Source organism: Haliaeetus albicilla, chromosome 9 (assembly GCF_947461875.1).
Source record: "Haliaeetus albicilla chromosome 9, bHalAlb1.1, whole genome shotgun sequence".
NCBI classification, from domain to species: Eukaryota; Metazoa; Chordata; class Aves; order Accipitriformes; family Accipitridae; genus Haliaeetus; species Haliaeetus albicilla.
This window is the reverse complement of record NC_091491.1, coordinates 32,090,883-32,115,271: the sequence shown is the minus strand read 5'-3', so window position 1 is coordinate 32,115,271 and position 24,389 is coordinate 32,090,883. Positions and strand designations below refer to the sequence as shown.

Genomic DNA, 24,389 nt, shown 5'->3' with positions numbered 1-24,389 from the left:
GCCCTTTCCTCTCATCCTATCTCCAGCCACCTGACAGAAGAGCCCAGCATCCACCTCACTACACCCTCCTTTCAGGTAGTTGTCAAGAGCGGTAAGGTCTCCCCTCAGCCTCCTTTTCTCCAGGCTAAACCACCCCCATTCCTTCAGCTGCTCCTCGTAAGACTTGTGCTCCAGGCCCTTCACCAGCTGTGTTGCTCTTCTCTGGACACGCTCCAGCACCTCCATGTCTTTCCTGTAGTGAGATGCCCAAAACTGAACACAGTACTCGAGGTGCGGCCTCACCAGTGCTGGGTACAGGGGGACGATCACTTCCCTGCTCTTGCTGGCCACACTATCCCTGATGCAGGCCAGGATGCTGTTGGCCGCCTTGGCCACCTGGGCACACTGCTGGCTCATATACAATCGGCTGTTGACCAGCACCCCCAGGTCTTTCTCTGCCGGACAGCTTTCCAGCCATTCTTCCCCAAGCCTGTAGCGTTGCATGGGGTTGTTGTGACTCAAGCACAGGACCCAGCACTTGGCCTTGTTGAACCTCATACAATTGGCCTCAGCCCATCGATCCAGCCTGTCTAGATCCCTCTGTAGAGCCTTCCTACCCTCGAGCAGATCAACCCTCCCTCCCAACTTGGTGTCATTCGCAAACTTACTGAGGGGGCACTCAATCCCCTTGTCCAGATCATTGATAAAGGTACTAAAGAGAACTGGCACCAAAACTGAGCCGTGGGGAACACCACTTGTGACTGGCCGCCAACTGGATTTATCTCCATTCACCACAACCCTCTGGGCTCGTCCATCCAGCCAGTTTTTTACCCAGCAAAGAGCACACTTGTCTAAGCCATGAGCTGCCAGCTTCTCAAGGAGTATGCCGTGAGAGACAGTGTCACAGGCCTTGCTGAAGTCCAGGTAGACAACATCCACAGCCTTCCCTTCATCCACTAGGCGGGTCACCTGGTCATAGAAGGAGATCAGGAAGACAGAGCCCAGCCCAGCCATGGGATGGGGCTGTCACGGGGTGCTCAACACCCAGCCATGACACTGACCTCTGGGTGCTGCTGGCTGGGGTCTGATGGCCAAGGTAATGCCAGGGCAGTGGCATTTTCTCCTGAGACCTCTGGATGGGTCTGGCCTGTCCCTGGGGCACGTCCTGCACAGCAGTGGCTGCTCCTGAGAGCACAGCAGGAACATCCACACCTGCCAGCCTGGGGCCAGGTAAAGGAAGGAGGCTTGAAGCACCTCCATAACACAGGCAATTAGTTAACGCTGCCTTAACCAGCCTTGCCTGGCATCTGCTCCAGTAGCAGCATCTGCTCTACACCTACAACAGAGGTGGGGATGGACATCAGGAGCGATGATGACTTGCAGAAACCACTGGGTAATCTTTTGACCTCCTACTGAAGCATCTTATCACTCAAACCACTGCTAAGATGGCAGGTGAAGAGACCACGATGGGAGCTGGCTGGCAGAAGGGATCTGGCACACACTGAGTAAAATGACTTTGCATTTATTTGGCTAAACATAAAAGCTAAAAACCCAACTCCGGAACAAGCCAGTAAGACACATGGTGCACGCACAGGCCCATACAGTGAAACTAGCGCAGTAAACACTGACCAGGAAGAGCCAGCTCGAAGCAGCCGCTGCTGCAGGGCTGGAGGTGACAGCAGGACTGGGAGATACAGTGTGGCCGGAGATGGGCAGCAGATGCCAGATCATCAGTGATAAGACCAGAGGCTGCTGCTGGACACCACGGAAGCTTCCCCTGACCTGCACACCCTGGTACCCTCCCACTGTAATACCTCTGGCCAGCATGACATGTTAGGGAAGCAAAGAGTCAGAAAGCCAAAGCTCCCAACTTTCATTTATTTAATTGATTCATTTTGCGGAAAAAACAAGTTTTCTGTTCCATGAGGAGGGGGGAAAAGTGACTTGGAGCTTTTAGCAGGTGGCTTTGTTCAAAGCAAAACTGCTCAGCCAGAAGATGCACTGGTGATTTGTTATGAGACTGCCAAATTTGACAAGACTCCTAGCAACAGTACACAGGCACTACCAACACAGCTTTCTAGGCATAGCAGAAGTGCTGGGACCCAGCAATCTCATGGTTTTGCCAAGAGGCAATACCCAGGCTAGCAGCAAAATATGGGACTCATCCCCCCCCAGCCCCGTCAGACAACCAGACCCAGCTCCTTACATGCGGCAGGTAGGAAGCCCACACCTTTACGCCAGGGAACCCTTGGCAGTGAGAAGCCCACCCTGAGGACAGGGGACAAGATGCAGGGTCAGTGCTGCCAAAGTCACCGCTACTGCCAAGTGTATTCACTGCTCCAGCACCTGCCTGTGGTTACGAGAACTGGACTGCACAATAAAGTCCCAACCCTCTATAAAATGCACAAAATAATGTCAGTGCAGATGCGTACCATAATTTTCTCAAGAGATTAAAGACCTTCTCCTACAGCTCTAAGCAATATGCTGTTGAAGTGCCACACTCTTCATGTCTTGCTTCTACCAGCATCCTTGGCACCTTTCAGCTTTGCCCTGCTGCTGCTGTTCTTTGCTATCAGAAAATCCTCTCCCAGGGGCTGGCTGCTGGTGCCAGCAACCTCACCCCCCAGATCTATAGAGGAACTGAGGTAGGGCTGTCTTGCAGGAGTCGGCGCCTCTGGATTTAGCAGCATCAAACCCCACACGTTCTTCAATGCGTGCTAGTAAAGTTTTATTTTTCCACTCTGCCTCTTACTTCATGCTTAATTCAAGCATGTCTCTTCCAGATGCTTCTTTTGAAGAGTGTGGGATGGGTTAGGGGTGTGCACAACAGCCCTGAAGCAGCACCACTGGTAACAAGAAGCTCCTGGAGAACTTGGCTCAAATGTTTTGCCCAAAGATCAAGCTCTGTCCTATTCCTGATAGGACAGGGCAGTGCTGGAGATGAGGCTGGTCCAGCAATCAAGGAGGAAACAAAAAACCAAAGGAAAAAGGAAGAAGAAAAAAAAAAAAAAAGACTAGTCTGGGATTCGAGTGTCCAATTTAATTTAAGTGCAAGGAGGAAGCAGGGATTACTGGTTACAAGAAACAGCTCTGTTATTCCAAGCTACATGTAAAACCATGGCTGGCTTCTGACCAAGCACCCCAGGTTTTGCAGAGAGACCAAGAAATATGTTAAGGTCTCTGCAGAACAAACCACCATCCAAAACACCATTGTTACCCACATTTACAGAACACTGTTGCATAACTTGTGTTTAAAACAGTAGTAAGGCTCTAAAGCAGCCTGGCCTTTGTGATCCAGCTTGGGAAAGCAATGCAACACCCATACTGAGGGAAGGGTGAGGAAGGGAAGGTGGGGAAGATGAAGGAAGAGAGAATGTGGGTGATATAAAGTAAGTGCTCTACCACTCAAAAACCAGGGGATTAACAACTGGCTTGTACCGAGTGACCATTATTTGCTCCTTGCAGCTTAAAATCCATAGCAGCCAGCCATGCTCCCAGAGCCGTGCACGTCCCTGCTGAAAGAGGTCCAAATGGCAGATGAGGAATCCCCAAAATACCCTTTCCCATACTGGCTCTGGCCTCAACAGAAGCACAGAGTCTCTGTCAAGCCCTTTAGGCAGTGTGACAAAGGATCAGCAAGATAAAAGCTGGAAAGAAATCACGCCCTGCTCCTACCACAGGGCCCGCATGCCCTGGAAGCATCACACTGGGCAGAGCCTGTGGCACCACTTGACAATTTGCCTCCTTGCACCCGCTGCTCCCCAAGCCCACATCCCACTTTGAAGACCTCCCTGCAGCATTGCTGACTGGGCTCCGAGCTCTCCTCTGCTCCCAGCATCACAGGAGGATACAGGCAACTCAGCCCAGCAGCTCCACCCAGAGACAACGGGTATCACAGGCAAACCCGCACAGAAAAGCAAGCGGGAGCGTCACAGCTACGTGACAGCAAGTCCAGTCTCTCCAGCGCTGGCGGCTGGGACAGAGTGCACAGACCTGCTCTGTGCACAGGAATGCAGCATAGGGAGGGCAACTGGCCACAGGGAGCCACAGGCCACAAAGCTCAGTGTTTATTACAGACATGACAGCAGGCACGACTTGGACCATGGTTTGAAACGAGCAGATTACATGTTTAAAATCTTAAAAAGCTGCAGCACTCTCTGATGTTCTTTCTCGTCTGCCTCAAGGAGCGGAGTAAGCGGGCACTGATTTGTGCATTTATTGTGCAAGCCAGGTAACTGTCACATGGGACTGGGACCCTTCACTGTGGTAAAATGTGCCCTTCATCTGTCCAGCTGCACACACCAACACGGACAGCAAACTGGCTGTACGAATTCACTTTTTGTCCTTATAGCAGCGACTTCATGGCACCAGTGTAAAGGACTGCTCCAGCCCTTAGAGTACAGCAACTGAAACACAGACAAACACGCACAGAGCACAGTGTTGAGGGGCCATTTGGACAGACAGTAAAACTTATTACACACCAGAGACTGGGACAAGAAACTTCTCAACAGAGTACTCACATTCATTTCCTACCTGGGCTCTCACACACCCAAGGAAATGCACAGACAACAAGTGCCCTGAAGCAAAGATTCATTCTCTTCTCTCCAACAGCAATTGAGGGCTGAATTTTAGCTCAAGATTTAGCAGTCTTGTTAAGATTAGCCGGAAAGGCCTTTCCCCTGCAGCCCCCATACCATTTGGAGCCGCAAATGCTGCGCACTTGTGGGATGTGCGACTCTATGGTAAGTTCTTCCAGGGTGTAACTCCTGTGTGCTAAGCTGGTAGCTCCCTACCCAGCACGTCCTCACTGCGACATGCTGGGAAGCTCAACTAAGAGGCGTGCGAGCACTACAGGGTCTGCTGGATAGATTCCTATCAGCTCCAGCGCAGCAGAGATGTCTCTTATTGCCTAGAAGCCTCTTTACACCACCGCTTCCTGCGTGCTCTCGAGGTCACGCTGGGTGAGGAACCAAGGGGTCTTTTGTTTGGCAGCTGCACGGATACTGCCTGGGGGTGGGGGGAATAAGACAGAGGAGCTGAAGGAAAGAAGAGACAGATGGGTCTTCCCACTCTCCCTCTTGCCTGGAGGTTTAACAAGGGAAAAGAAACCAAAACAAAAGCCACGCTTGAGTGCTATTCTTTGCGCTTTAAAAGAGTATTTTCTTAAAATATAAAAACCATCTTTCCCCTGGAAACCACTAGAACGTAAACAATAAAAAGGGGATTTGGGGAGGAGAAGGGAGAGGAGGATTGAATGTGCTTCCAGGCAGCAGCCCTTGCTAAGAGCAACGGGTGCCTCTGAGGCCCTGTGCTCACCGTCAGCCCTGTTCCTATGGCTCTCTTGCTCATTTAGAGTTCCCCAGTGGGTCCAGACTTAGGATTCGTCGATTAGCGGTTCGCGGCAAATCCCTGCTGGTAGCTTAATCCTCTTCATCCTCACTGATGTCATAGGTGACTGCAGACTCGTTCCTGGAGCGATTGGCCGGTGAGGAAGGAGGAGTCTTGGTTGAAAAGGGCCAGCGGAAGGAGGGAGACGGGGAGCGGTCGTGCGTGGGGCTACTGCTGGGACTCTGCTTTGGGCTGATGGCCTGCAGCATCCGGCCCTTGCCCTCCTTCAGCATGTGTTTCTAGTGATGGAAGCAGGAAGACAGTTAGCACGGCTCAAACAGCAATGGAAATGGACACTACTTACAGCTTGTGCAGCATTTTGAGTTGTTGCATCCCTTCAATGCTTAGTGCAATATAAGAGCAGAAAAAGCCCAAGCATCGCTCTAGGCTTTGGAAACTGCATACTGTGTAACCATTACCCATTCTCAAGCACTTCTAACATGAAGTGCCTGCGATATTTACTCAGCAGCACAGGAAAGCCTGGCAGAACCAAGCAGCTTCAGACTCATCCCAGGCCAGTGACAAAGTGATCGCCAATCTCTTGGCTGCTCAGTGGCCTGCAGGACACAAAGTGGAGTTTACAGGCCAGCTTGTGGGACACAGGAACTTTTCATGCTACAGCCGTAACTGGCATTATCCAGTTGGCACGGGTGAGGGCTCCCTGTGAACAGGCTGCCCAAGCCTGGGACAACTTGACTGGAGACTGGCAGCACATCGATCACTGCAACAAACCATAAACCTTTGCTCTGCAGACCATGGGCTCCAGAAGCCCTACAATGACTGCCAAGCTCTCCAAAATCCCCTGCCCTCTTTTCCCAGAGCGGCTCCTTACCAACGCGCCTTCTGGGCCAAACATCTCCAGGAAATTGCCGATGAACTCCCGGGACTTCTCTTCCCACTTCTGAATGAGATCAATACTCTTTTCCTCCACTTTCTGGACAAATTCCTTTGACTTCTCCTCTACATCCTTCACCCGCTTTTTCACCTTATCCACACGCTCCTGGAGGTGGTATTTCTTCTCCTGTACAGTAAATGGTGGATCAGAATACAGCTCACCAGATCTGAGTGGCGACCACCTCTGCTCTGTGTTATTACGCTGAACTGCTGCTTAAGACTTAGCGTCTCCGTTAGTCTTGTGACACTTCTCCTTCACTTCAGTGACACTTCTTCCCTAGGCTAAATGGCAGACATAGTGGGGCTGCGAGTTGCTTTGTGGCAGGCACAGTACACAGAGCAAGACTAAACCCAGAGATAAGCATTATCTAATAGGAGTGCATGGAAGAGGGAAATATTTATACAATATACAGATTAGATTTGAGTGACCTGCTGTAGGTCTCTGCATATCATGATAGCACAAGTCTTTTTGCTGGGTGTTTTTAAACAGAGGCAGTTACATGCCAAAGAGAGGCCAAACAGCCGTTACCTCTCCTGTTTTGTTTTTGTATATGATTGTATTTAAAAAAATAGGCATAGTATCTGAGTGATAAAAAAAAGTTTACTACTTTACTTCCAACATCAGAAGTGCCTTCTGCCATGTATTCTGCTTGCGGGCTAGAGCTGCTCAGCACTGGATCAGAGCATGTCCTTCTCTCCTACCCAAGCACTACCGCTCCTGCAGCTTCAGGAAGGGAATAGTACAGTGACAACAGGATCAGATTTTATCCCAACAAATGACTCTACCTTAAGAAGGTGGCTGAGGGAAGAGGAGAGAGATGAGACACAGCAGCTGCTGCCAAGAACAACCCACACTTCATTCAGTTCAAGAAAACACACATATTGCCACACACCCTGTCTCCAGCTCTTTCAACAGGTAAAACGTCACCAAGACATTTCTGACGATGGAACAGTATTAGCAAAACCCCATTTCCTCTGGGTGGGTGCCAGAGGCAGTTTCAGGGGCAGAAGTCGTCTAATTTCTACTCCAGGGACACTGGTTTGGTGCAACTGCTTAGCTCTGCAGACTGGCCTTTTACTGGCATGTGGCAGGACTGTGCTACCACTAGAGAAGACTCTACATCTCCACACTCTGTAAGATTCTGCTTCATGCAGCTTGTGGTGAGACACACTTCAACTCACGTTTATAAAGCTGACGTTGAGCTCTTTAGCCGTGTAGCCCCGCTGCAGGTTCCGTCTGGCATAAACATCATAGTCCCGCACAATCCGAGTGATGATATCTGATGTTGAGATGCCCTCAGTCCTCTGAGTTGGCGCAAACATGCCTAAAGTTGGGGAACAGGACCCAGGACAGCTGTAGCAAGACCCATGGCAGAAAGCTGCTGCCATCTCTATTAGGAAACAATCTCTCCTGTCAAGACCTCATTTCCTAGCTGTCCTCACACCACCACATCTTTGTCCTTGAATGTACAATACCACGGTCCTCCTTTCCAGGACTATGAGGAAGACCTAGGCAAGACCAAAGCATGTCAAAACACCATGTCTTCTAATGAAAAGCTCTTCCCTTTAGCTGGTTTAAAGACTATTGACTATAATCCACTGCATATAGAACAGTGTGGTGAGAAGGACAGGACAAGGGGTCCTACAATTTAGTGGGTGGAAATATAACAAGCTCTGATAGCTGGATTTGGATAATTTAAATAAGCTGCACCCCCACTAAGTTTTACAGCAAACAGCTAGAGCAATCACTTTGCTAAGTTCACGAGATTCTCCATTTGTGAGAATCTGTAAGCCAAACTGTAGTACTTTTGAAAAAGGTGGCTGTTAATTCAATCTCAATAACTAGACTGGAAGTATGGATTAATGCTGGGCAATGCTTGGCCTGGGACATGGAACAGTCCTAGCCTTAGGAAGTGGGGCCCAAAAGCTGGGCTTCTTCCTGCCCTCAGAGCAGGTCCTGGGCAGACCTTGTTCCCAGAGGGGCACAGCCACTTCCCCAGGCATAATTCTGCCATACAGGGGCACAGGAGAAGCTACAGCAGATTTTTGATGGGAAGCCCTGGAGAATCTGCCCCAGACTCACCTGCTTCTTTTATATGCTTATAAACATCATCGCTGCCAGCAGAAGAATAGGGGATGTCATCGTGTGCAACAAAGTCGATCTGAAAATTAAGAAAGCAATGCTAGTAAACATTTTATCTTGAACGTGCAGCTCTCCTGCTTTCTGTCAAAGGATGGTAACTTTTTGCTCAACACCTCCACACGGGGGTGTGATGGAGAACAGCAAGTCACTTTCCTCTGTTAAAAAGCAACACAGAGCAGCCCCAAGTTCTCACTAACAATTGCATATCAACTGTAAGCACACACCAGAGAGGAAAGGCTGGGACTAAGGACACAGCTGTTTTAAGCTCCACAGAGAAATGGCTTGTTAATGGCAACAAGGGTAAACTAAGCAAACTCCCCTGGAGACTCCTCCACCTCCCTAAACAGTTCAACAGATGTTAAAGACTCATTTCACTTTATCTTACTAACTGATAAAAGACTCTCAAGACAGCTTGCCTGGTCTCCTGCTGCCAGGAAGCTGATGTAGATCTAAGCTGCTCGTGCTATAAGCAGGGAGTTGGACCAGATGCCCTCCAGAAATCCCTTCCAATCCATCTTATCCTCTCCCTACTGCTTTCACACTGATCTGTAACCAGCATCAACTTCTCCTGGAACAGCAAGAACCCTCTCAGGCTTTTTCACCATGTCACAATCTCTACCTTATTTTAACATTACCTGCCAGCTCAGCAAATGCTTCTAGTCTCCCAAGAAACCCACTCAATTTCTATAACCCAGTTCATTCTATATTTAAGGAGTTTCAACAGAAACAGGTTGCTCAGGCAGAGGTCACCCCCATGGATGAATTCTTGCTGTAAACAGCAAGCACAGACAGAGGCTAATCAAAATTCAGAACAGATCAGATGTCAAAAATTACCCTGTGCTCTGCCAGGAACTCGGGGGTGAGCGTCCACGGCGCATTTCTCACCACTTCGTCCACATAGCGACAGTGCTGCACAGCATCATACCGCTCATTTTCATTCATTACTGTGAAGCCCTTGAAGTTATGGGTTAGCTCATCACTGCAGACTGAAGAAACAGGCAGAGAAGAGTGAGCCTGAGGTACTTACCACAATGCTTTATAGTAAAAGGACCTTGCACACACCACTGCTAAAACAGGCAATGCCAGCTGCTGAAGGAGGCTGATACTGGCACTTTCAAACTCAGCTCTTCCAGCCACAAAGCACCAGGAACAGGGAGCGGTGCAGGGCACTAAACTCCTGAGCAATTCTAGGCAGGCTGGGGAATTTCTGCCCAAGCTGGGAACCTACACCCCAATCCCTCAAGACCTCTAGAGCCTGCAACGCTTCTCAAGAAAACCAGCCAATACAGAAGACAACTCTCCTGTATGAAATGGCACCTGGGGGCCTATCAGGCAGAAATCTGCTTTTAAACCTATGGGTGTCTCAGGCTTAGAGAGCGAAGCCCATGAAAAAAACCACTGCCTAAGCTTCTGATTTCATAAAATGCCATACCACTGTCTAGCTCTTGGACAGTTGTATTAAAACAAAGTGTGAGTTGACAGCAAATGAAGTTAGCTTAATTATTATGTTCTATGAGAAAGTAAATTAACAACTCTTTATAATCTGCAATGTAAGACATTGTGAAGGGGGGAGTTTTATTGGTTATCAGACTCAAAAGTAAACAAAGTATTACCAGTCTCACTGGTATTGGACATATTTATGTTCTAGACAAACAAATGATAAAGAGTGGGTGAGATTGCTCCCAGCTTGGAGCTAATGTTCACTTGGGCTGTGGCCTCTTGTCTCAGTTCCTGGTGCAAGGGGAGCATTTCATTGCCCTCCACCTCCTCACCAGTCTCTCAGAGGCAGAGCATAGTTACACACCTCGCTACATTAACATGTTAATAATTCGACCTGAAGTTATCGTCCTGTTCGATGTACAACATTTATGTACATGGGGGTGTCTTTCCGCCTGCAAGATTTCTAAGCTCAGAGTGCCTGTAGGTTGGAGCAACTATCTCAGCTCTACTCCCTCCCTTCCCCTTCCAGACACTGCTGTAGCACACACAAAAAATGCAGAAGTACCACTATAAAAATGCCCTCAGCAGCAAGTGAAACTGTTAGGGAAACAAACCACACAAAGATGTTATCATCGCTTTATCACAGGATCAGAGTTTCATTTTGCTTCAGGAAGCTAATGGTAGTTGAGAAAACTAGTTAAAGGTATTCTCAGCTCTGATACTTTAACATCATTATGCAGCCTGACCAGAGGTCACCTCCTGACAGACAACATGCACAGCCTGATATGTCTTTAAGGTGGGTGAAGGTACGGGCACAAAGGCACTGCCTGGACAGAGGCCAACGTATTACAGCAGCCAGAAGAAAGGGTTTCTTTTTTCCCTGTTATATTCTTGAAGGAGGCCTGGCTGAAACACCTCTGCTAGATCCCCTCAGGCAGTCAGCAGTATATTCCTGGCGTTATCTAAAGACTTTTCAACCTAACAGACAAAATGGGGAACTTCTGTTTGGAGAAATGGGGCCTCACTGACTTCCACGTGGCCAGGCACATGCCCAAGGAACCACCGAGGTCTCCACGCTCCTAGTGGGACCTGTTTGGGATTAGCCATAAGCAATCCCCAGCAGAAAGCTGGAGCGGGGAATGACTTGCAGGGCAATACAGGTGACACAAAGCTCAACCAGCCATGGAGGGACTGTTACTCATTCTTTAACTGTCTCATTCAAGAGGCAGATGCTCAATTGCCCCTAACATATTTTGATACTCAGACGTGCAACTCACCAGTATCTGTCACAAAATAGAGGGGTCAAATTAGAACAGCATGATCAAAAATCTTTCCCTTAAGCACCGATTTGGTACAACCTATCTTTCTGCAGACATATCCAACTCTCAACATATTGCAATAAGACTCCAACAACATTTGGGACAACTGGCTGCAGTGAGATCCACTGAGGCCATAAACGCAAAAACCCTGCTATGCCATCTGTATGCACAACCACGGACGGAGGTAGACTGTACTCCCATGACAGCCAAAGTCAACAAGGTCACTCCTTACCTCCAACAATGAGGTATGTGTTTGGGAAGAGGTTCTTCGCTTGCATCAAGGCCCGGGCATGTCCAGAGTGAAACAAATCAAAGATTCCATCTGCATAAACTCTGACGGGGCGATCCACTGTGCCAAAGGGACAGAGAGACATTTGTGAAGATGCCTTCCTGGAGAAGCAGCTGCTGCTCATGCCCGCATTTGGGGACCTTCTGAAATTCATGAGGGTGTTGCAGAAAACTGGCAGAATGCAGAGCCGTAGCCAGGAAAGATTTGTGAAGAGAAACGGCTGGCGCTCTGCCTTCCCACATGGAAACAAATGCAGCTGAGCACAGAGCTGAAATACAACCATGTTCAAAGACAGACTTAAGGCCTACCACATATCCACTGAAACAAGGGAGGGGAGACGAAGGGGAAAGCAAACCCTGAACATCTCCCTCCTACGGAAATCCAAAAGCAGCATTAACTTTTTGCACAGCAGTGAGCTACCAGAGGGGAAGTGGCCCAAATGTTTCACAGGTGCCTGTTTTCCCCCTGCCAGCCAGGATGGCATCTCAAGACATTTTTATCATCCTCCTCTGCAGCCCACTGCCACAGCTACCAGTCTAGCTGAGGGACCAGACCATTCTGATTCCCCACCAGCATCATCAGCTCCCCCAGACCCATGAAGAGTATGGCTCTATCCAAAAACCCAGCTGGACTACTCAAAGAAAGGCAGATACAATTCTGCTGAACCACTGGCACTAACAGCTAAATTCATAGGTAAGTAAGGAGGAATGAAACTTTCCTCAGGCCACCTCTGCCAGGGGAAATTGTAGCTTAGCTCTTTGAGGTCAGCAGAGGTAAAGTGAGATAGTTTAGGACTGCCACATAATAGTAGGAGGCTCCCTACCTTCTGGTCTCCTGGGACCACACAGGACTGCAGTCCTCTTGCTACTGGTAACAGAAAGCCACACATTCTTGGTATCTGACATACTTGGGAATGGCCTGCTGCTCTCTGGTCCAATTCAGGCAGACAGACTCAGAGGAGCGGTGTGAGCAGAGGCACACCAAAGCTGCAGCAAGGAAAGGGCAGAGAGAAGACCTAGCAGGAGAGACGAAACCCCACGGGTCTGGGCAGGGCCCTGAAGGCGCCTACAGACAGAGCCTGGGAGGCAGCAAGAGGATGAGTTGATGAAAAGGTAGGTTGTTAAATTCAAGCTAAGCAGAGGAGTCAGTTTGAGGACAGCCTCTTACAATCACTTTTCAGCAAATCCACCTCAGTCCAAAGATGCCAGGAGGCTCTGGAGAGCCAAGGATCTGGAGATCTGAGACGGCAAAGGCTTTCTGTATGCCAGAAGAGGACTGGTCCTTGCAGGCCTTTACTAAAGTGCAATCATGTTCTGGAAACTGGCTGGGACATCCTTCCCTTTTCCTCCATACCTGCAGCAGCTGCAGTTCCTGAGCACAGGCATAAACAGCAACAAGGAAGCATGCAGTGTATTTTAGTCTTTTAGCAGGCAGGAGAGCCATCACTTGAAATCAGAGACCTTTGTGCAGCCTCTGGAGTCTTTCAGCTGGGAAATTAATGAGGACTGTGAAATGCATTGGATTTCCAGAACCTCTGGCAGGAAACTACTGCCAGGTCTCAATTCGAGCTGGCTTATCTCTCAGCAGCAGTCAGGTAGGTAGAAGTGTAGCATTTTTATTGTCTCTGTAGCCATAACAGAGAGGCCAAGTAAGACAGCACCGGCTGCACACTCTGTTTGGCAAGAGAGGGCAGCCATCCTTCAGGAGCCAGTCCTGCCTCTGCCTCCCCTTTGGACTTGCAAAGTGAACAGTGTTTCTCCCAGCCTGGTTTAGAGAATAAAAGGACATGTTCTTGTTGTGGGGCTGGCCTACTGTGTTTAACGATACTTTAATTCAAGTCCAGGCTAGGATGGGACATTCTGGACAAAGATGTATGTTGGTTTTACTTGCCCATTTCGAGTTTCAGAAAAGACCACTTTTAAAGTGCTTAACTTTAAGCTGCCTCAGACAAAGTAGTAGAGAAAAATGTTTAGCTCTGATACTATTCTATAGCTGTCAGTGGCACAGCAAGAGCTAAACCACAACTATTTGCTTCAAACAGTCTTACTGGTGAAGGTATGGCTCCTCACACACACAAGCTCCAATTTCTGTATACTGGCAGGCCCAATTTCACATGGGAACAGTTACCTACACACCAAAGCATTAACAAAGTCATTGGCTGCAAACTCGGTCTGACACACAAGGTTGGTTTGGTCTCAGAGATATCACAATCCCACCTGCCTCCCCCAAACCCCAACATTTATACAATCGCCTTCTGGTCTGTTTTTTTACTTACAAGGGGTCCCTCTCATCGCTTCTTCGTATGTTACTCTGATGTATGGCTTGCTGTAATCGATTTCCACTTCGTCTGAAAATGGAGCTGGTTCCCTCAGTCCCTAAACAGCCAGAGAAGGTTAGCTGTGAGAATGCAAAGGTGAGTGCAGTACCTAGCGGCAGCGCTGCCACTGCAGTGTCCCAGTCACCGAGTGACTCACCGTGTCTCTGCACGATTCAAACACATGTACTGAAAGACTAATTAGTGTTAAACCTCAAAAACAGCCCTGCAGGGCGATTAGCCTGAGTTTAGAGAGGGAGAGAGAGAGAAAAGTAGAGTTAAGAAGATGGTAGTCATACTGGACCCAAGAAAACTGGAGACTTGGATCTGCAGCTAGTAAAACCAGGCTTTTGACGAACAGCAGTTCACAGCAGCACAAGCCAAGCTTCGTCAAACCTCACTGTCGCAGCTCCAGCTACGCCCACCCGGGTAAGACCATCACTTTGCTATGCCTGAGCGCTTGTGCTGTGATGTACAAATTTTAACAGCTCCTCAATCTAAGTGTATGAATGAGCAGAAGTGCAATATCAACAGCAGCACAAATTCCCAGGGAATGTGGGTATCGTCACCCACTTCTGAGCCATAAAGTGAGAGACTGACCTCGACCTGTGGCAGAGTGTCTCCAACTGCTGAGGAAAACCCCTCTAATCTGCTAGCTTGACCACAGCAGTACGTTTAATCAGCAACTGAAGACCAGCTATCATTTCTGGTCTCTCCTCTGAATGGAAACAAAACATTTGCCCTTCCCATAGCAGAGCAAACAGCTCAATTTCCTTCTAGCTTGAAGGTGTGGGGCAGCAATGGATGTCTCTTTCCTGAGCCAGAAGATGAGGAAACAAGCTTGCAGATCATTACAATAATACCTTCAAGCTGCAAAAAGCTGACCAGCAGTTTCCTCTCTGGCTTCCTGTCCCATTGCAGTATCCTGCCATGGTGCCCAGCACCACTGCAACCAGAAAGACCACTGCTATTAGTGCTAATGTCATTCCTTATTAGAGTGCTCAAAGTGAAGTGCACAGGAAAGCAACCACTGACTACTACATTCAAGCAAACTGATACTGCTGAAAATTTTCTTTAACTCACTGAGGCTCTAGTACCCGCATTTCACACTCCACCTCCTCTACCAGGATCCTTACTGTTAGGTAAGGCCTGCAGGTCTCTGCTTTCATCACTATCATTATATCTGGGACTTGTGAACAGATTCTTTGCAGTTTGGTTGGCACATACCTGATATGAAGCTAGAAATAAAAGCATAAAAAAATCCCTATCAAAATTATCAGAGGATCACAGCAAAATGTCCTTAAAAGTTCCTCCCAGAGTCTTGCCCTTCCTCTGCAGCACCTACGAGGGTCAGGACTCAACCTGATGTACACAATAAAATAGACTTGTGCATCAGCAGGCTTGTTACCACCATCCGCTGCTGAGCCCTGCTGCTTCAGGGGAACACTCTGCCAGCCTGCTGTTTAGCTGCGAGTGGTAAAGGCTTCAAGGTAATATCACGGTTAGGCAACACTACTACTCTTGCTATAATAAATAAATCTTTCACAAAAGGAAGAAAAAAGAAATCTTTTATCAGGAGGTCTGTGTTAGCCTTGTGGCTAAAAAACAGCCAGGAAGTTTAGAAAGTGGCTAGATATTACTTGTCTTGTGCTGTTCATAGACAGATGCTTTATTTCTAACACAGGACAGACACCATGGAATAACCTGCACACTTCTCTTCCTTAATGAAATACATGGGGTCCTTAAGACGAACCGGGTGGGTTTTGACAGCAGTCAAGGATATAAAGGGTCTGTGGGATAAGTCATGCAACAGCTCAAGCCTCCATTCCCAACACCTGCCTCCCCAATTCTCACTGCTGGTGCTGCTCTTACTTTGTTACCATCTGTCAAATGCTCTGGGACAGGACTGAAGTACTCCTGAAGAGCAAAACGTTGTTATCAAAGAGGAAAGCTGCAACACATCACTGTATTTTGCCAACGACTATGACCCCAGTATGATGTGGCAGGTATGGTAACTGGCTTTCAACAGAGATAAGGAAAGAGCAACTACAGCACATGGGATACACAGGACAGCTCCAGGAAGAGGGAAGAGAAGAGCTGTAAAAAGCCCATCATCGCAGTATTGCGGCAAGGACAAGTTAAAGTCAGCCCTTTACACTAGCATTAACTGGCACAGACTCCCTTTAAAAGAGACCCCACTGGCTTTAGCTTGTTAAAGCCATCCCAAGGTTGACCTAGAAGGAGAAATCCTTTCAGTTGTTTTTTTCTTTTTTTTCCTGAACACTCCTGAAGTACCAGCAACACAAATGCAGTCTCCTGCCAGACCAAGAGAATCAAAAGAATAGTCATCTTCCCAGTGTTTCAGAGCGTGCATTCAAAAGGTTGCTTTTGCAGGTGCTTAGACTTCAGACCCTCCTGCAGTTCCCCTGACTTGAACAGCACTGCTTTCTGCAAGGAGCATGAGTTGTTACGTGCTTGTTTGGAGTACTTCTCCCTCCTGCCGGGTCACATAAGAAAACCCACCTGCGAGAAATGAATGCTTACTTCTCCACAGGTATCTATATGCATGCCTGTTTGGGTTCAGTGTAAGGGACTACAAACAGGCCGGACACACCACAAAAGCAGCTTAGCGACGCTTGCCTCAGACCTAATTTAAGCCCACATTGTAAGTATGTTATTAGTATGAACAAAGGAAGATTTTAAACTGGCTTTGCAAGAAGGATAGATACTGTCATTTGCTTCTCCCACCTCCACCCCCTCCCGACTTGTTTTCTGTGTCCACAGAAAAACCATCACATTTATCTTTCTGCTATTACGGTTCAATGTCCTAATCTCACAAGCACATAAAGCTCCTATCTCTGCTTACTTACGAGTGAACGTCGGGACATTTTTGGAGGTATTCCATCCAGCTCTGTCGCCCCATTAGGGCCAGATCCATCTTTTCTTCTCTTTCGGGAATTCAGCCTGGAGGAGGTTGGTGGCTCCATCTTGCCAAGCACGTCTAGTAAGAACTGGAACAAAATGAAGAAGAGGGGGGGAAAAAAAACCCACCAAAAAAAAAACCCCAAACCCAAAAGAAGAGATATTTCTCAACTCTTCCAAAGCAGAATCAGTCAATAGCAGGCACAGTGTACAGAAGGTCAGTGCAAAGACGCAGCCACCTAACAAGGGGCTTAGCCAGTTGTATTTGGCATCAGCTGCCAAGGCTTGACAAACAGTGCCTGGTGGGAATACTGAATCATTTAACGCAACTCGGAACCGTTCTGCAGACAGAAGTGTGCAGCAGTCAGCTGGCTGGAAAGAAACTCACACAAGAGTTGCAATGCAAGTTATAAATCATTACTCCAGGCTAATTATGCTATTTTAGCATCTGAAAAGCAACCTAAGGATTAAGGCATGCCCAGTCTGCATTCAGCCCTCCCCCAGCTCTCATTTTGATGAATGCAAACACTTTTTTACCCTTTTCTGTTTCCCCATGCCCCCCACCCCAAGAGCTGGTGGGTGTGCTGCATCCCTGTACAATCCTGAAGAGAGGGAAAAGCAGGTTTAAGCAGAAGGAATAAGGGTGAGGGAAGGGGTGCAACCCATGGTCATAAAAAATAACTAACTAGCTTGCTGTTTGCTTTGTTGTTTGTGTAAGACCAAGCTGCAGCTCCCCACTGGGGTCAGCTCACCTTGGGATGGCTGCCATTATGCTCCCCTCTTGTCCCCTGTCCCCACTGCAGTGGTGACTCAGCTGATGGTGAAGCAGCTGCTGACACCACATTAGGGCACACTTACTTCTGGCACTTTATGTACCAGGTTGTAATTAGTGGTGGTTCAGCTGAACTGCTTCTGTGATGAATAGACAGAAAGACTACCAGTTTGGGACAGAAATTTTGACAGCTATCTGGAAGAAAGCTATCTGTGCTTTTGAGCTGGAGTCATTGTACCTTCCCAAAATGGCCCTGGAGCATTAGGAAGCCCAGCACTTCACACAGCTGAAGCAAAGCTAGGGATTTACAGAAAGGCATGGCAGCAAACATTCCCTTTTCAGCTGCTGTAGGAGTTAGAAATGGGTGCTAAATTTGCAAAGGTTATAACTAAAGAGCAGCATTATCTCTCTGGCTCACTTGAAGTGTGCAGCTTTCCAGTGCAGCTAATGGCACTTCTGACCTGCTGCTCCCAAGAGCAGCATGACCCCTCCACCCAGGAACGATGCTTACGTGTGCGCCTCAACACACTAATAACACGAGCTGTGTGGAATTTAAAATGTCTCTCCACCCACATGCAGTGGTTGTGCTGGAACATGTTAGGTGGGGCAAGCACAAGGTATAAGAAAGGGCAGATGTCCCTCTGAACACCACCTCTCTCCTCAGCAGAGGGTCTCTGCTGAGTGTTCCTGCTTGGGACAAGCTGGAACTGCCCTCAGTGATGGCCACTGGGCAAAGCTCTGCTGTTCAGCAGCCAAGAAGCGTGGGCTTTGTGAGAGAGCTGTTAAGAAGCAGATTTAGTGATCAGACTTACTCAAGCACAAATGACTCCAGGTTAAGGAATGTTCCAAAGTAAAGAGTCAAACATAGTTTAATAACACGCAAACACATTGCCCTCCCCACCTACCATCAACAAGATGATACCTTATGAACAGTGTTAGAGCCAAACACAGCTGAACTGGTTTTGGGCTACATGCACATAAGTATCCCAGACTGCTCTGCTAGACCTAACACAAATCACTAAGAACAGGAAAATAGAATCTTAGGTAAGTGGGGAGCCAAAATAACATTGGGGAGAATACAAAAGGGACAGTGAAGAGCAGCCACAAGGACATTTCAGAACCGCACGAGCCCTCCAGCACTCACTCCATAACGCCTGCGAGTCAACTTTGCAGAGTTTCCCCCATTCCAGTAACTAATTTACTATTTCCTCACAACAGACAAACATACAGGAGTGTGCAAAAGCAATCTCAGGCAAAAAGAGTCTGCAACGCTGAGCTCCAAGTCTTCAAACACTTCACCAAACATTTAACTTTCAGGCAAGATCTGTGCTATAAATGCACCAGCTTTCAGGGTGCCTCTGTGAAAACACAGGGTATGACACAAGTAATTCTTAGGTTTTGCAAGGTGCCATCTTGCAAGCACACTCTGTATCAGTTATTTACTTTACCACCATGGTCCTAGCAGAAACCATCCAGTTCACAAAAAGCAGCAGACCTCTGTCTCTAGTTCATGTAACCCCAGCGTTCACGGAAACAGCAGTAGATTTTCCTGTTATTTGGTCAAAATAATTTCACTGTGCTTCAAGTCACCTGTTGGTCTCTGACCACTCGCTTTCCTTCCCTTCGGAGAGAATTAAAAGGTCTGTTAATGTGCTGAATGCAGTCATTCTGATCCGCTGCCCAGCAAAACATTAAAAAGCGCTGGCAGAGGCTTTGGTGCTGAAGGACGGACATAGCAGCCTCCACGCACAAACAGGTGAATACCTTGGCCTGTCAGAGCAACCAGGCTTCTCTGCACACAAGTGCACTCTCTGCTGAGTTACCGCCAGCATCTTGCTGCTGGGTGCAGAGCTCAGGGCCAGCCAAAGAACTGCGGGTTACAGCACAGGGCAACATTGTGCTTTATGCTGATGTACAGCAGCACTGTCCAAGCCCAGAAGAAATCTCCAACAGCTTCTTCCCACCCCTCCCACACCCAACCACCTGCTTTCCTCCACCCTAACTCACTTTTCCACTTCTCAAGGTGTAGGTAGTCAAATGATGGCAAACAATAGCTTAGGCAAATGGATTTGCTTTGCATTAAGTAAGCAGCAGCAGTCAGACAGCACCAGCTGCCCAGCAGCAGCAGCTCTACCTGACATACCAAGGGAGAAACCAGCTTTGAGGATGGTGTAAATATGCTCTCTCTGCTCTAATGTTACAGGCTAGATGTTGCTGAAGGAGCCTCTGCAGCGACCGGAGAGCTGGGCTGGGCACCTCATGAGAGTGATGCAGCTCTGCTAATTACTCAAATTAATGCAGAAATTAAACAATAATTTTACCACTCTTCAGAGCTTTAAAACCTCTATCCTGTGGCTAGTGCGTTTCTGGGAAGTCCTCCCAGCACCAAACTCATCTTCATTAAAAACTGGGAACATGTTGTTTTTAAAAACAAACCATACCTTACTGCAATAAAGCTACTAATCTTAGAATGCTTCATTTTGACCCAAATGACTAAAATAGCATCCCAAACAATTACTTACTAACAATGGGATCCAGCATCTGTAGCTGAGCTTAAGACATGAGCACACAGCTTTGCTTCCCCAAATGCATAAAACACTGACTGTTCTAAAATTAATTAATTTGCAGCAGATGGGGAAGGGGAAGAGAAGATAACTCTCAAAGCTCATTCTGAAAAACTCCAAGATAAAAACCAGGCATAACCAGAAGAAAGAGTCCTGCTGTAAAATGTTAACATCATTCTATTTTGTTTAAGGCGTTGCCCTCCTGCATTACTGAGTCCATGCTGAACATGAGAAACTGCTTGCTAGGAGCAAAGTTAAGAAGTGCCCCATTCAGTAAAGCCATGGGCAGATCACAGTCTCGGCAACACTTTACAAAACACTCGGGGCTTTGCTTCTGAAACTGATTTCTTTGGTGCATATTCTGTATCAAAGAGATGCCTTGCATCAGCTGCCAGCTAGCTCACCTCGAGAGAGTTGTACAGGCTCTGTGAGAAGCAGCCGACTGCCAGATGGGAGAAGAGTTGCTTTCCCTGTCAGGGAATCACTGAATCCCACTGAAGCGCAGCCACTTCTGGGAGGGAAGAAGGACAAGCATCGATTACCATGAAGAAAAAAAAATACATAGGCAGAGAAGGAATTTAAAACTTCTCCCTTAGTGTGAGTTAACTACACCATCATCCAAGCTGGAATTTAGCCACAACACCAAAGTTAACACCTCTGGCAGATGGAGAAGGTCAGAATAGGTGCAGCAAATCTTCTTGCTTAGCCAAAGCCTTATCTCACTGTCTGCATCTTCATGGACAGTACTGATGTTTTGTTTATCCTTGGTGGTGTCAGGGAACTGCCTGCCTCACACTACACCGGAGAAGCAGATCAGATATTTCTGCACCCTAAGCACGCTGATAGCATGAGGACCTGGCCCATCCGCATTCTTTGTGTTTTAATGTCCCGAGGAATTTCTTGAAGAATATTATCTGCATATCTACATGCAGTAGCAGGATTTCTTCTGCCACTTCCGCTGCTTTTCGCTTGCAGATTTACGCGCCGAGGCAAAATAAATCCTGCTACTTAAACTCGAAGCGTGTGCAAAACAAGAGCTTACTGCAACAACTCAGTAAATGCTCCAGCTCAAAGCTGCTGCATTTCTCACCAGGGATCCGAGTCAGCACAAGGGCAGCACACTGGACCAGCGAGGCCCCTCTGACACCCACAGCTCCCAGGCTCCCTCATCGTCCCTCTGAACTTGGAAGGCGTTGGCACAGTCAGATGTGACTGTCATGTGCTGCTTTGCCTACAAGATCATTCCACTTTATGGGAGCAAGCTATTTCTCTTCTGCTGACTCATCTGCAGGCAAATACTACTAAACTTTGCACTCTGCCAGCTGTCTGCAGAGAAGCATTGCCTTGACACATGGACTGCACGTAAGCGAGAGCCTCAGGGAAAAGGAATAAGTCCTGTCACTTCAGATAATTCCCCTGCCAGGCTGTAAAGTACCCAAAGGACCCTGCATTCCTTGGTCATGGAGAGAAGAAAATCCTTTTCCCACTGTCCTCCCCCACCTCCAACCCCCAGCTTACAATCAACCTTACTGGTGTGTATTCCTGTAGAGATCTGTTGTAGACAGAAAGACTCAAAAGAAGTTAATGACAGAAGACTCATCACTGACTCCTCGAGAAACCAATAAAAGCCTGTTTACAAGATGAGGGTTAATCTGTACAGAATCACTAGGAGAGATCACGATTTCTCTTCAATCCATGCTTAAAAATCTTGCCTGATCTCCAAGGCAACTTCATTCCCAGCCCAGGCAGGCCCAACTCTGCCCCAATCTCCAGACTGAGAGCATCTGCTTCAAAACTAAGTGTTAATGGCTGTGACCCAGCCTGCTCACCTCCAGAGAAGACTGCGACTCTCCCCAGCATGGCTGCTCTCCCCACAGTCAGCATCTGCTCTACCTAGATGGTCTAAGCCCTCAAGCCCCTTATAAAGGTTACTGCAGGATCTGGCAGGCAGAGTCCTGTCTACACTTAAAACATAGGCTGCTTCAGCTACTCTGGTTGAGCAAAAGCAGCTATCCTGCAGCATATTAATAGCCTTGTGAACGTATAAAAGGGATTCCAGTTCAGCCAGTACCACATGTTGGTCCAACAGCACCCAGACCTGGGCCTTTGCTATACTGGCTAAAACAAATCCCCAAACCTTGCATCCCCTGCTGCTACAGGCAGGCTGATAACATTTCCTCAGGCAGAGCTCAAGCACCCTGAAGATCTGGTACCCGTGTCCTGCAATCGATGAAAAGATGCTGCTCTTCACCAACGAAGTCCCAAATGGCTCAAGATAATTCTCTCTAACACCACAACTGAAAACAGTGCAGCGTGATCACCTAGGCAGAGCTGCTATGAAATACAAAAAAGAGAAACTGCTGGCAAGACCTCCTTGGTGAATTCACAGCCCTTCTGGGTACACCACAACCCCGAGGCACTGAGTGTCCTAGCATGTGACAAAGTGTCTGCAAAATTTCAGCAGAGAAATGCAGAATATCAGAGAAAATCTGGAGCCCGCCCAGGGACAAGAAAGTACAAGGATGGGCGGTCATTCTTTCCTGACTTCTGTGTTGCATTTCATCATGTTTCATTTTTAGGGCTTAACAGCTGGGCCTTTTGAGACTTCAGGAGACAACCTCCTTTAGGAGGTTTACACATCCGTACCAAATCCTCGCTTCAACAATTATTGTTTGTAGCTCATCTTACAGTAATTTCAAGACAATTACAATCCAGATGTTGGACCAAGAAACTTCCAAGTCACAAATTTTAATAATTCTGTATATATAAGAAGTTTCTCCAGGAAATAAAGCACGGATATTTGTCACCTGAATTTCAGAAGCAAATACGGTGGCTCTGCTCAGGGCCTGGTGTCCTGCAGATGGAACACCCACCAGTACCTGCTTCTGACCACGCCGGTCTTTGCCAGCCGCAGGCTGGGGGAACCCGGTGCTGCAACGGCACAGGCTGGGGACAGAGGAGGAAAGGCCACCTGCAGCATCCTGCACCTCCCTCCACAGCGCGCGAGGGCTACCGAGAAGCGTCGCAGCTCTCAGAATTCCTGCAGATTTTAACTCTAATTATACAACCATTAATCAGCGCAGCCAGGACTTTGGCGGACACAAAAAGCGGGTTAGAGAGGATGTGTGCCCGTGCAGCAGCTAGGTCACACCTTCCTTCTCCGCAGTCAGGGCCACCTCCTCGTCGTTTGCCTTGGCTGCGTCCCCTAGGTGGGGGAGATGTCCCCCAAAGCCCCCACGCTCCAAGCCCTGCGGGTGGACTCCAAAAGTTTCCCAAAGCGCCTGCTGCTGTCTCCTCTCCGCCTGCCCCCACCGCAGCCGGTCCTGCCATCCCTCGATCACGGTGCCCGAGCCCCAGCCTCTCCCCAAGCCCCCACAACGGGGAACCAGCGCCCCGCGTCCCCTCCCCAGCAGGCATCACCCCTTTGCCCGAAGCCAAGCGCCCCGCGTCCCCACCAGCCCGCACCTCCCAGAGCCCCCCTGCCCCGCAGCGAGCCCGCCGCACCCGGGGGCGGAGGGGGGCTGCCCCCGTGCCTGTGCCACGGCCACCCTGCAGGGAGAGGGGTCCCGAGGAGGGACCCCCCGCCTCACGCCGCAGGGGGGAGGTGTGAGGTGCCCCTCATGTGCCCCCCCCCACCGGTCTCCAGCCCCGCGGCGCGCACCCCACGGCGAGCGCCCTGTCCCCTGCGGTGCCCTTCCCCACACCGCACCCCAGGGGGGATACCTGTCAGTCCCACAGGGACGGACACCCCCACAGGGACACCCCCACAGCCACCCCAGTGCCCCCCCGCATCCCTCAGCGACGGACCCCACAACCACCCTCGTGTCCCCCCGCCCGTGCCGGCGCCCCCAGGCTCCCCGCTGACGCCCCCCGACCAGCGCCCCGTCGCCCGCCCTCACCTCCGCAGCCCGGCCCGGCCCGGCCCCGTCGCCGCTGCCGGAGCCGCTCCCGGCGCCGGCCCCGCCCCGCTCCCGCCAACGCCAACGGGGCGGCGGGCGGAGCCGCTGCGCGTCGGGCCGGGGCGGCAGGAAGGGACCGGCCGTGCCCCGGGAAACCGCGCCCGGAACCTCCGTTCCGGCTCGCAACGGGTCGTTCCCCCCTCCTCAGCCGCGGGGCTGGGCTGGTGGGGTGCCGGCTGCCCCGGCGGCTCCGCGCTCGGGCCGGGGGGATGGCCCAGCGCGGGTTTGGTGCCGCGGCCCGCGACCCTGCCCCGCGGCCCCTCACGCGTCAAAGATAAATTCCGGGGGTTATGGAAGGAGGGAGCCAAGCACCCCTACAGCAGACGCGGCTGCTCGGGGCCAAGGCGGCTTCCCCGCAGCTTCCCGGCGGCCCTGCACGCTGTGCGCGGCCGGTCTCATCCTGCCC

The 24,389-nt window shown here is 49.3% G+C and overlaps 1 protein-coding gene across 4 annotated transcripts; it reads right to left on the bottom strand.

Moving 5' to 3' along the window:
• Window positions 1-1,835: 1,835 nt before the first annotated feature.
• Window positions 1,836-24,060, bottom strand: PCYT1A (phosphate cytidylyltransferase 1A, choline). Of its 4 annotated transcripts, none has more exons than XM_069792438.1 (10): window positions 23,924-24,059; window positions 20,429-20,535; window positions 16,637-16,777; window positions 13,728-13,827; window positions 11,396-11,512; window positions 9,239-9,390; window positions 8,345-8,423; window positions 7,444-7,586; window positions 6,200-6,388; window positions 1,836-5,606 (listed from the first exon to the last, which is right to left on the bottom strand). In XM_069792438.1, the coding sequence occupies exons 3-10, from the start codon at window positions 16,751-16,753 to the stop codon at window positions 5,400-5,402; spliced, it is 1,104 nt and encodes a 367-aa protein (XP_069648539.1). In that variant the 5' UTR covers window positions 16,754-16,777; window positions 20,429-20,535; window positions 23,924-24,059; the 3' UTR covers window positions 1,836-5,399. The 4 variants fall into 4 exon arrangements, with proteins under 4 accessions (XP_069648539.1, XP_069648542.1, XP_069648541.1 ...); XM_069792441.1 differs by having other exon boundaries at window positions 16,637-16,767; XM_069792440.1 differs by lacking the exon at window positions 20,429-20,535 and having other exon boundaries at window positions 23,924-24,060.
• Window positions 24,061-24,389: the final 329 nt, after the last annotated feature.

Excerpts from the sequence above, each read along its gene's own strand:
- PCYT1A (XM_069792440.1), bottom strand. The coding sequence starts at position 16,753 with ATGGAGCCACCAACCTCCTCCAGGCTGAATTCCCGAAAGAGAAGAAAA. Across the intron at positions 7,587-8,344 it reads TAAGCATATAAAAGAAGCAG|GCATGTTTGCGCCAACTCAG; the intron begins GTGAGTCTGGGG and ends CCCCAACTTTAG. Across the intron at positions 5,607-6,199 it reads TTGGCCCAGAAGGCGCGTTG|AAACACATGCTGAAGGAGGG; the intron begins GTAAGGAGCCGC and ends TTCCATCACTAG.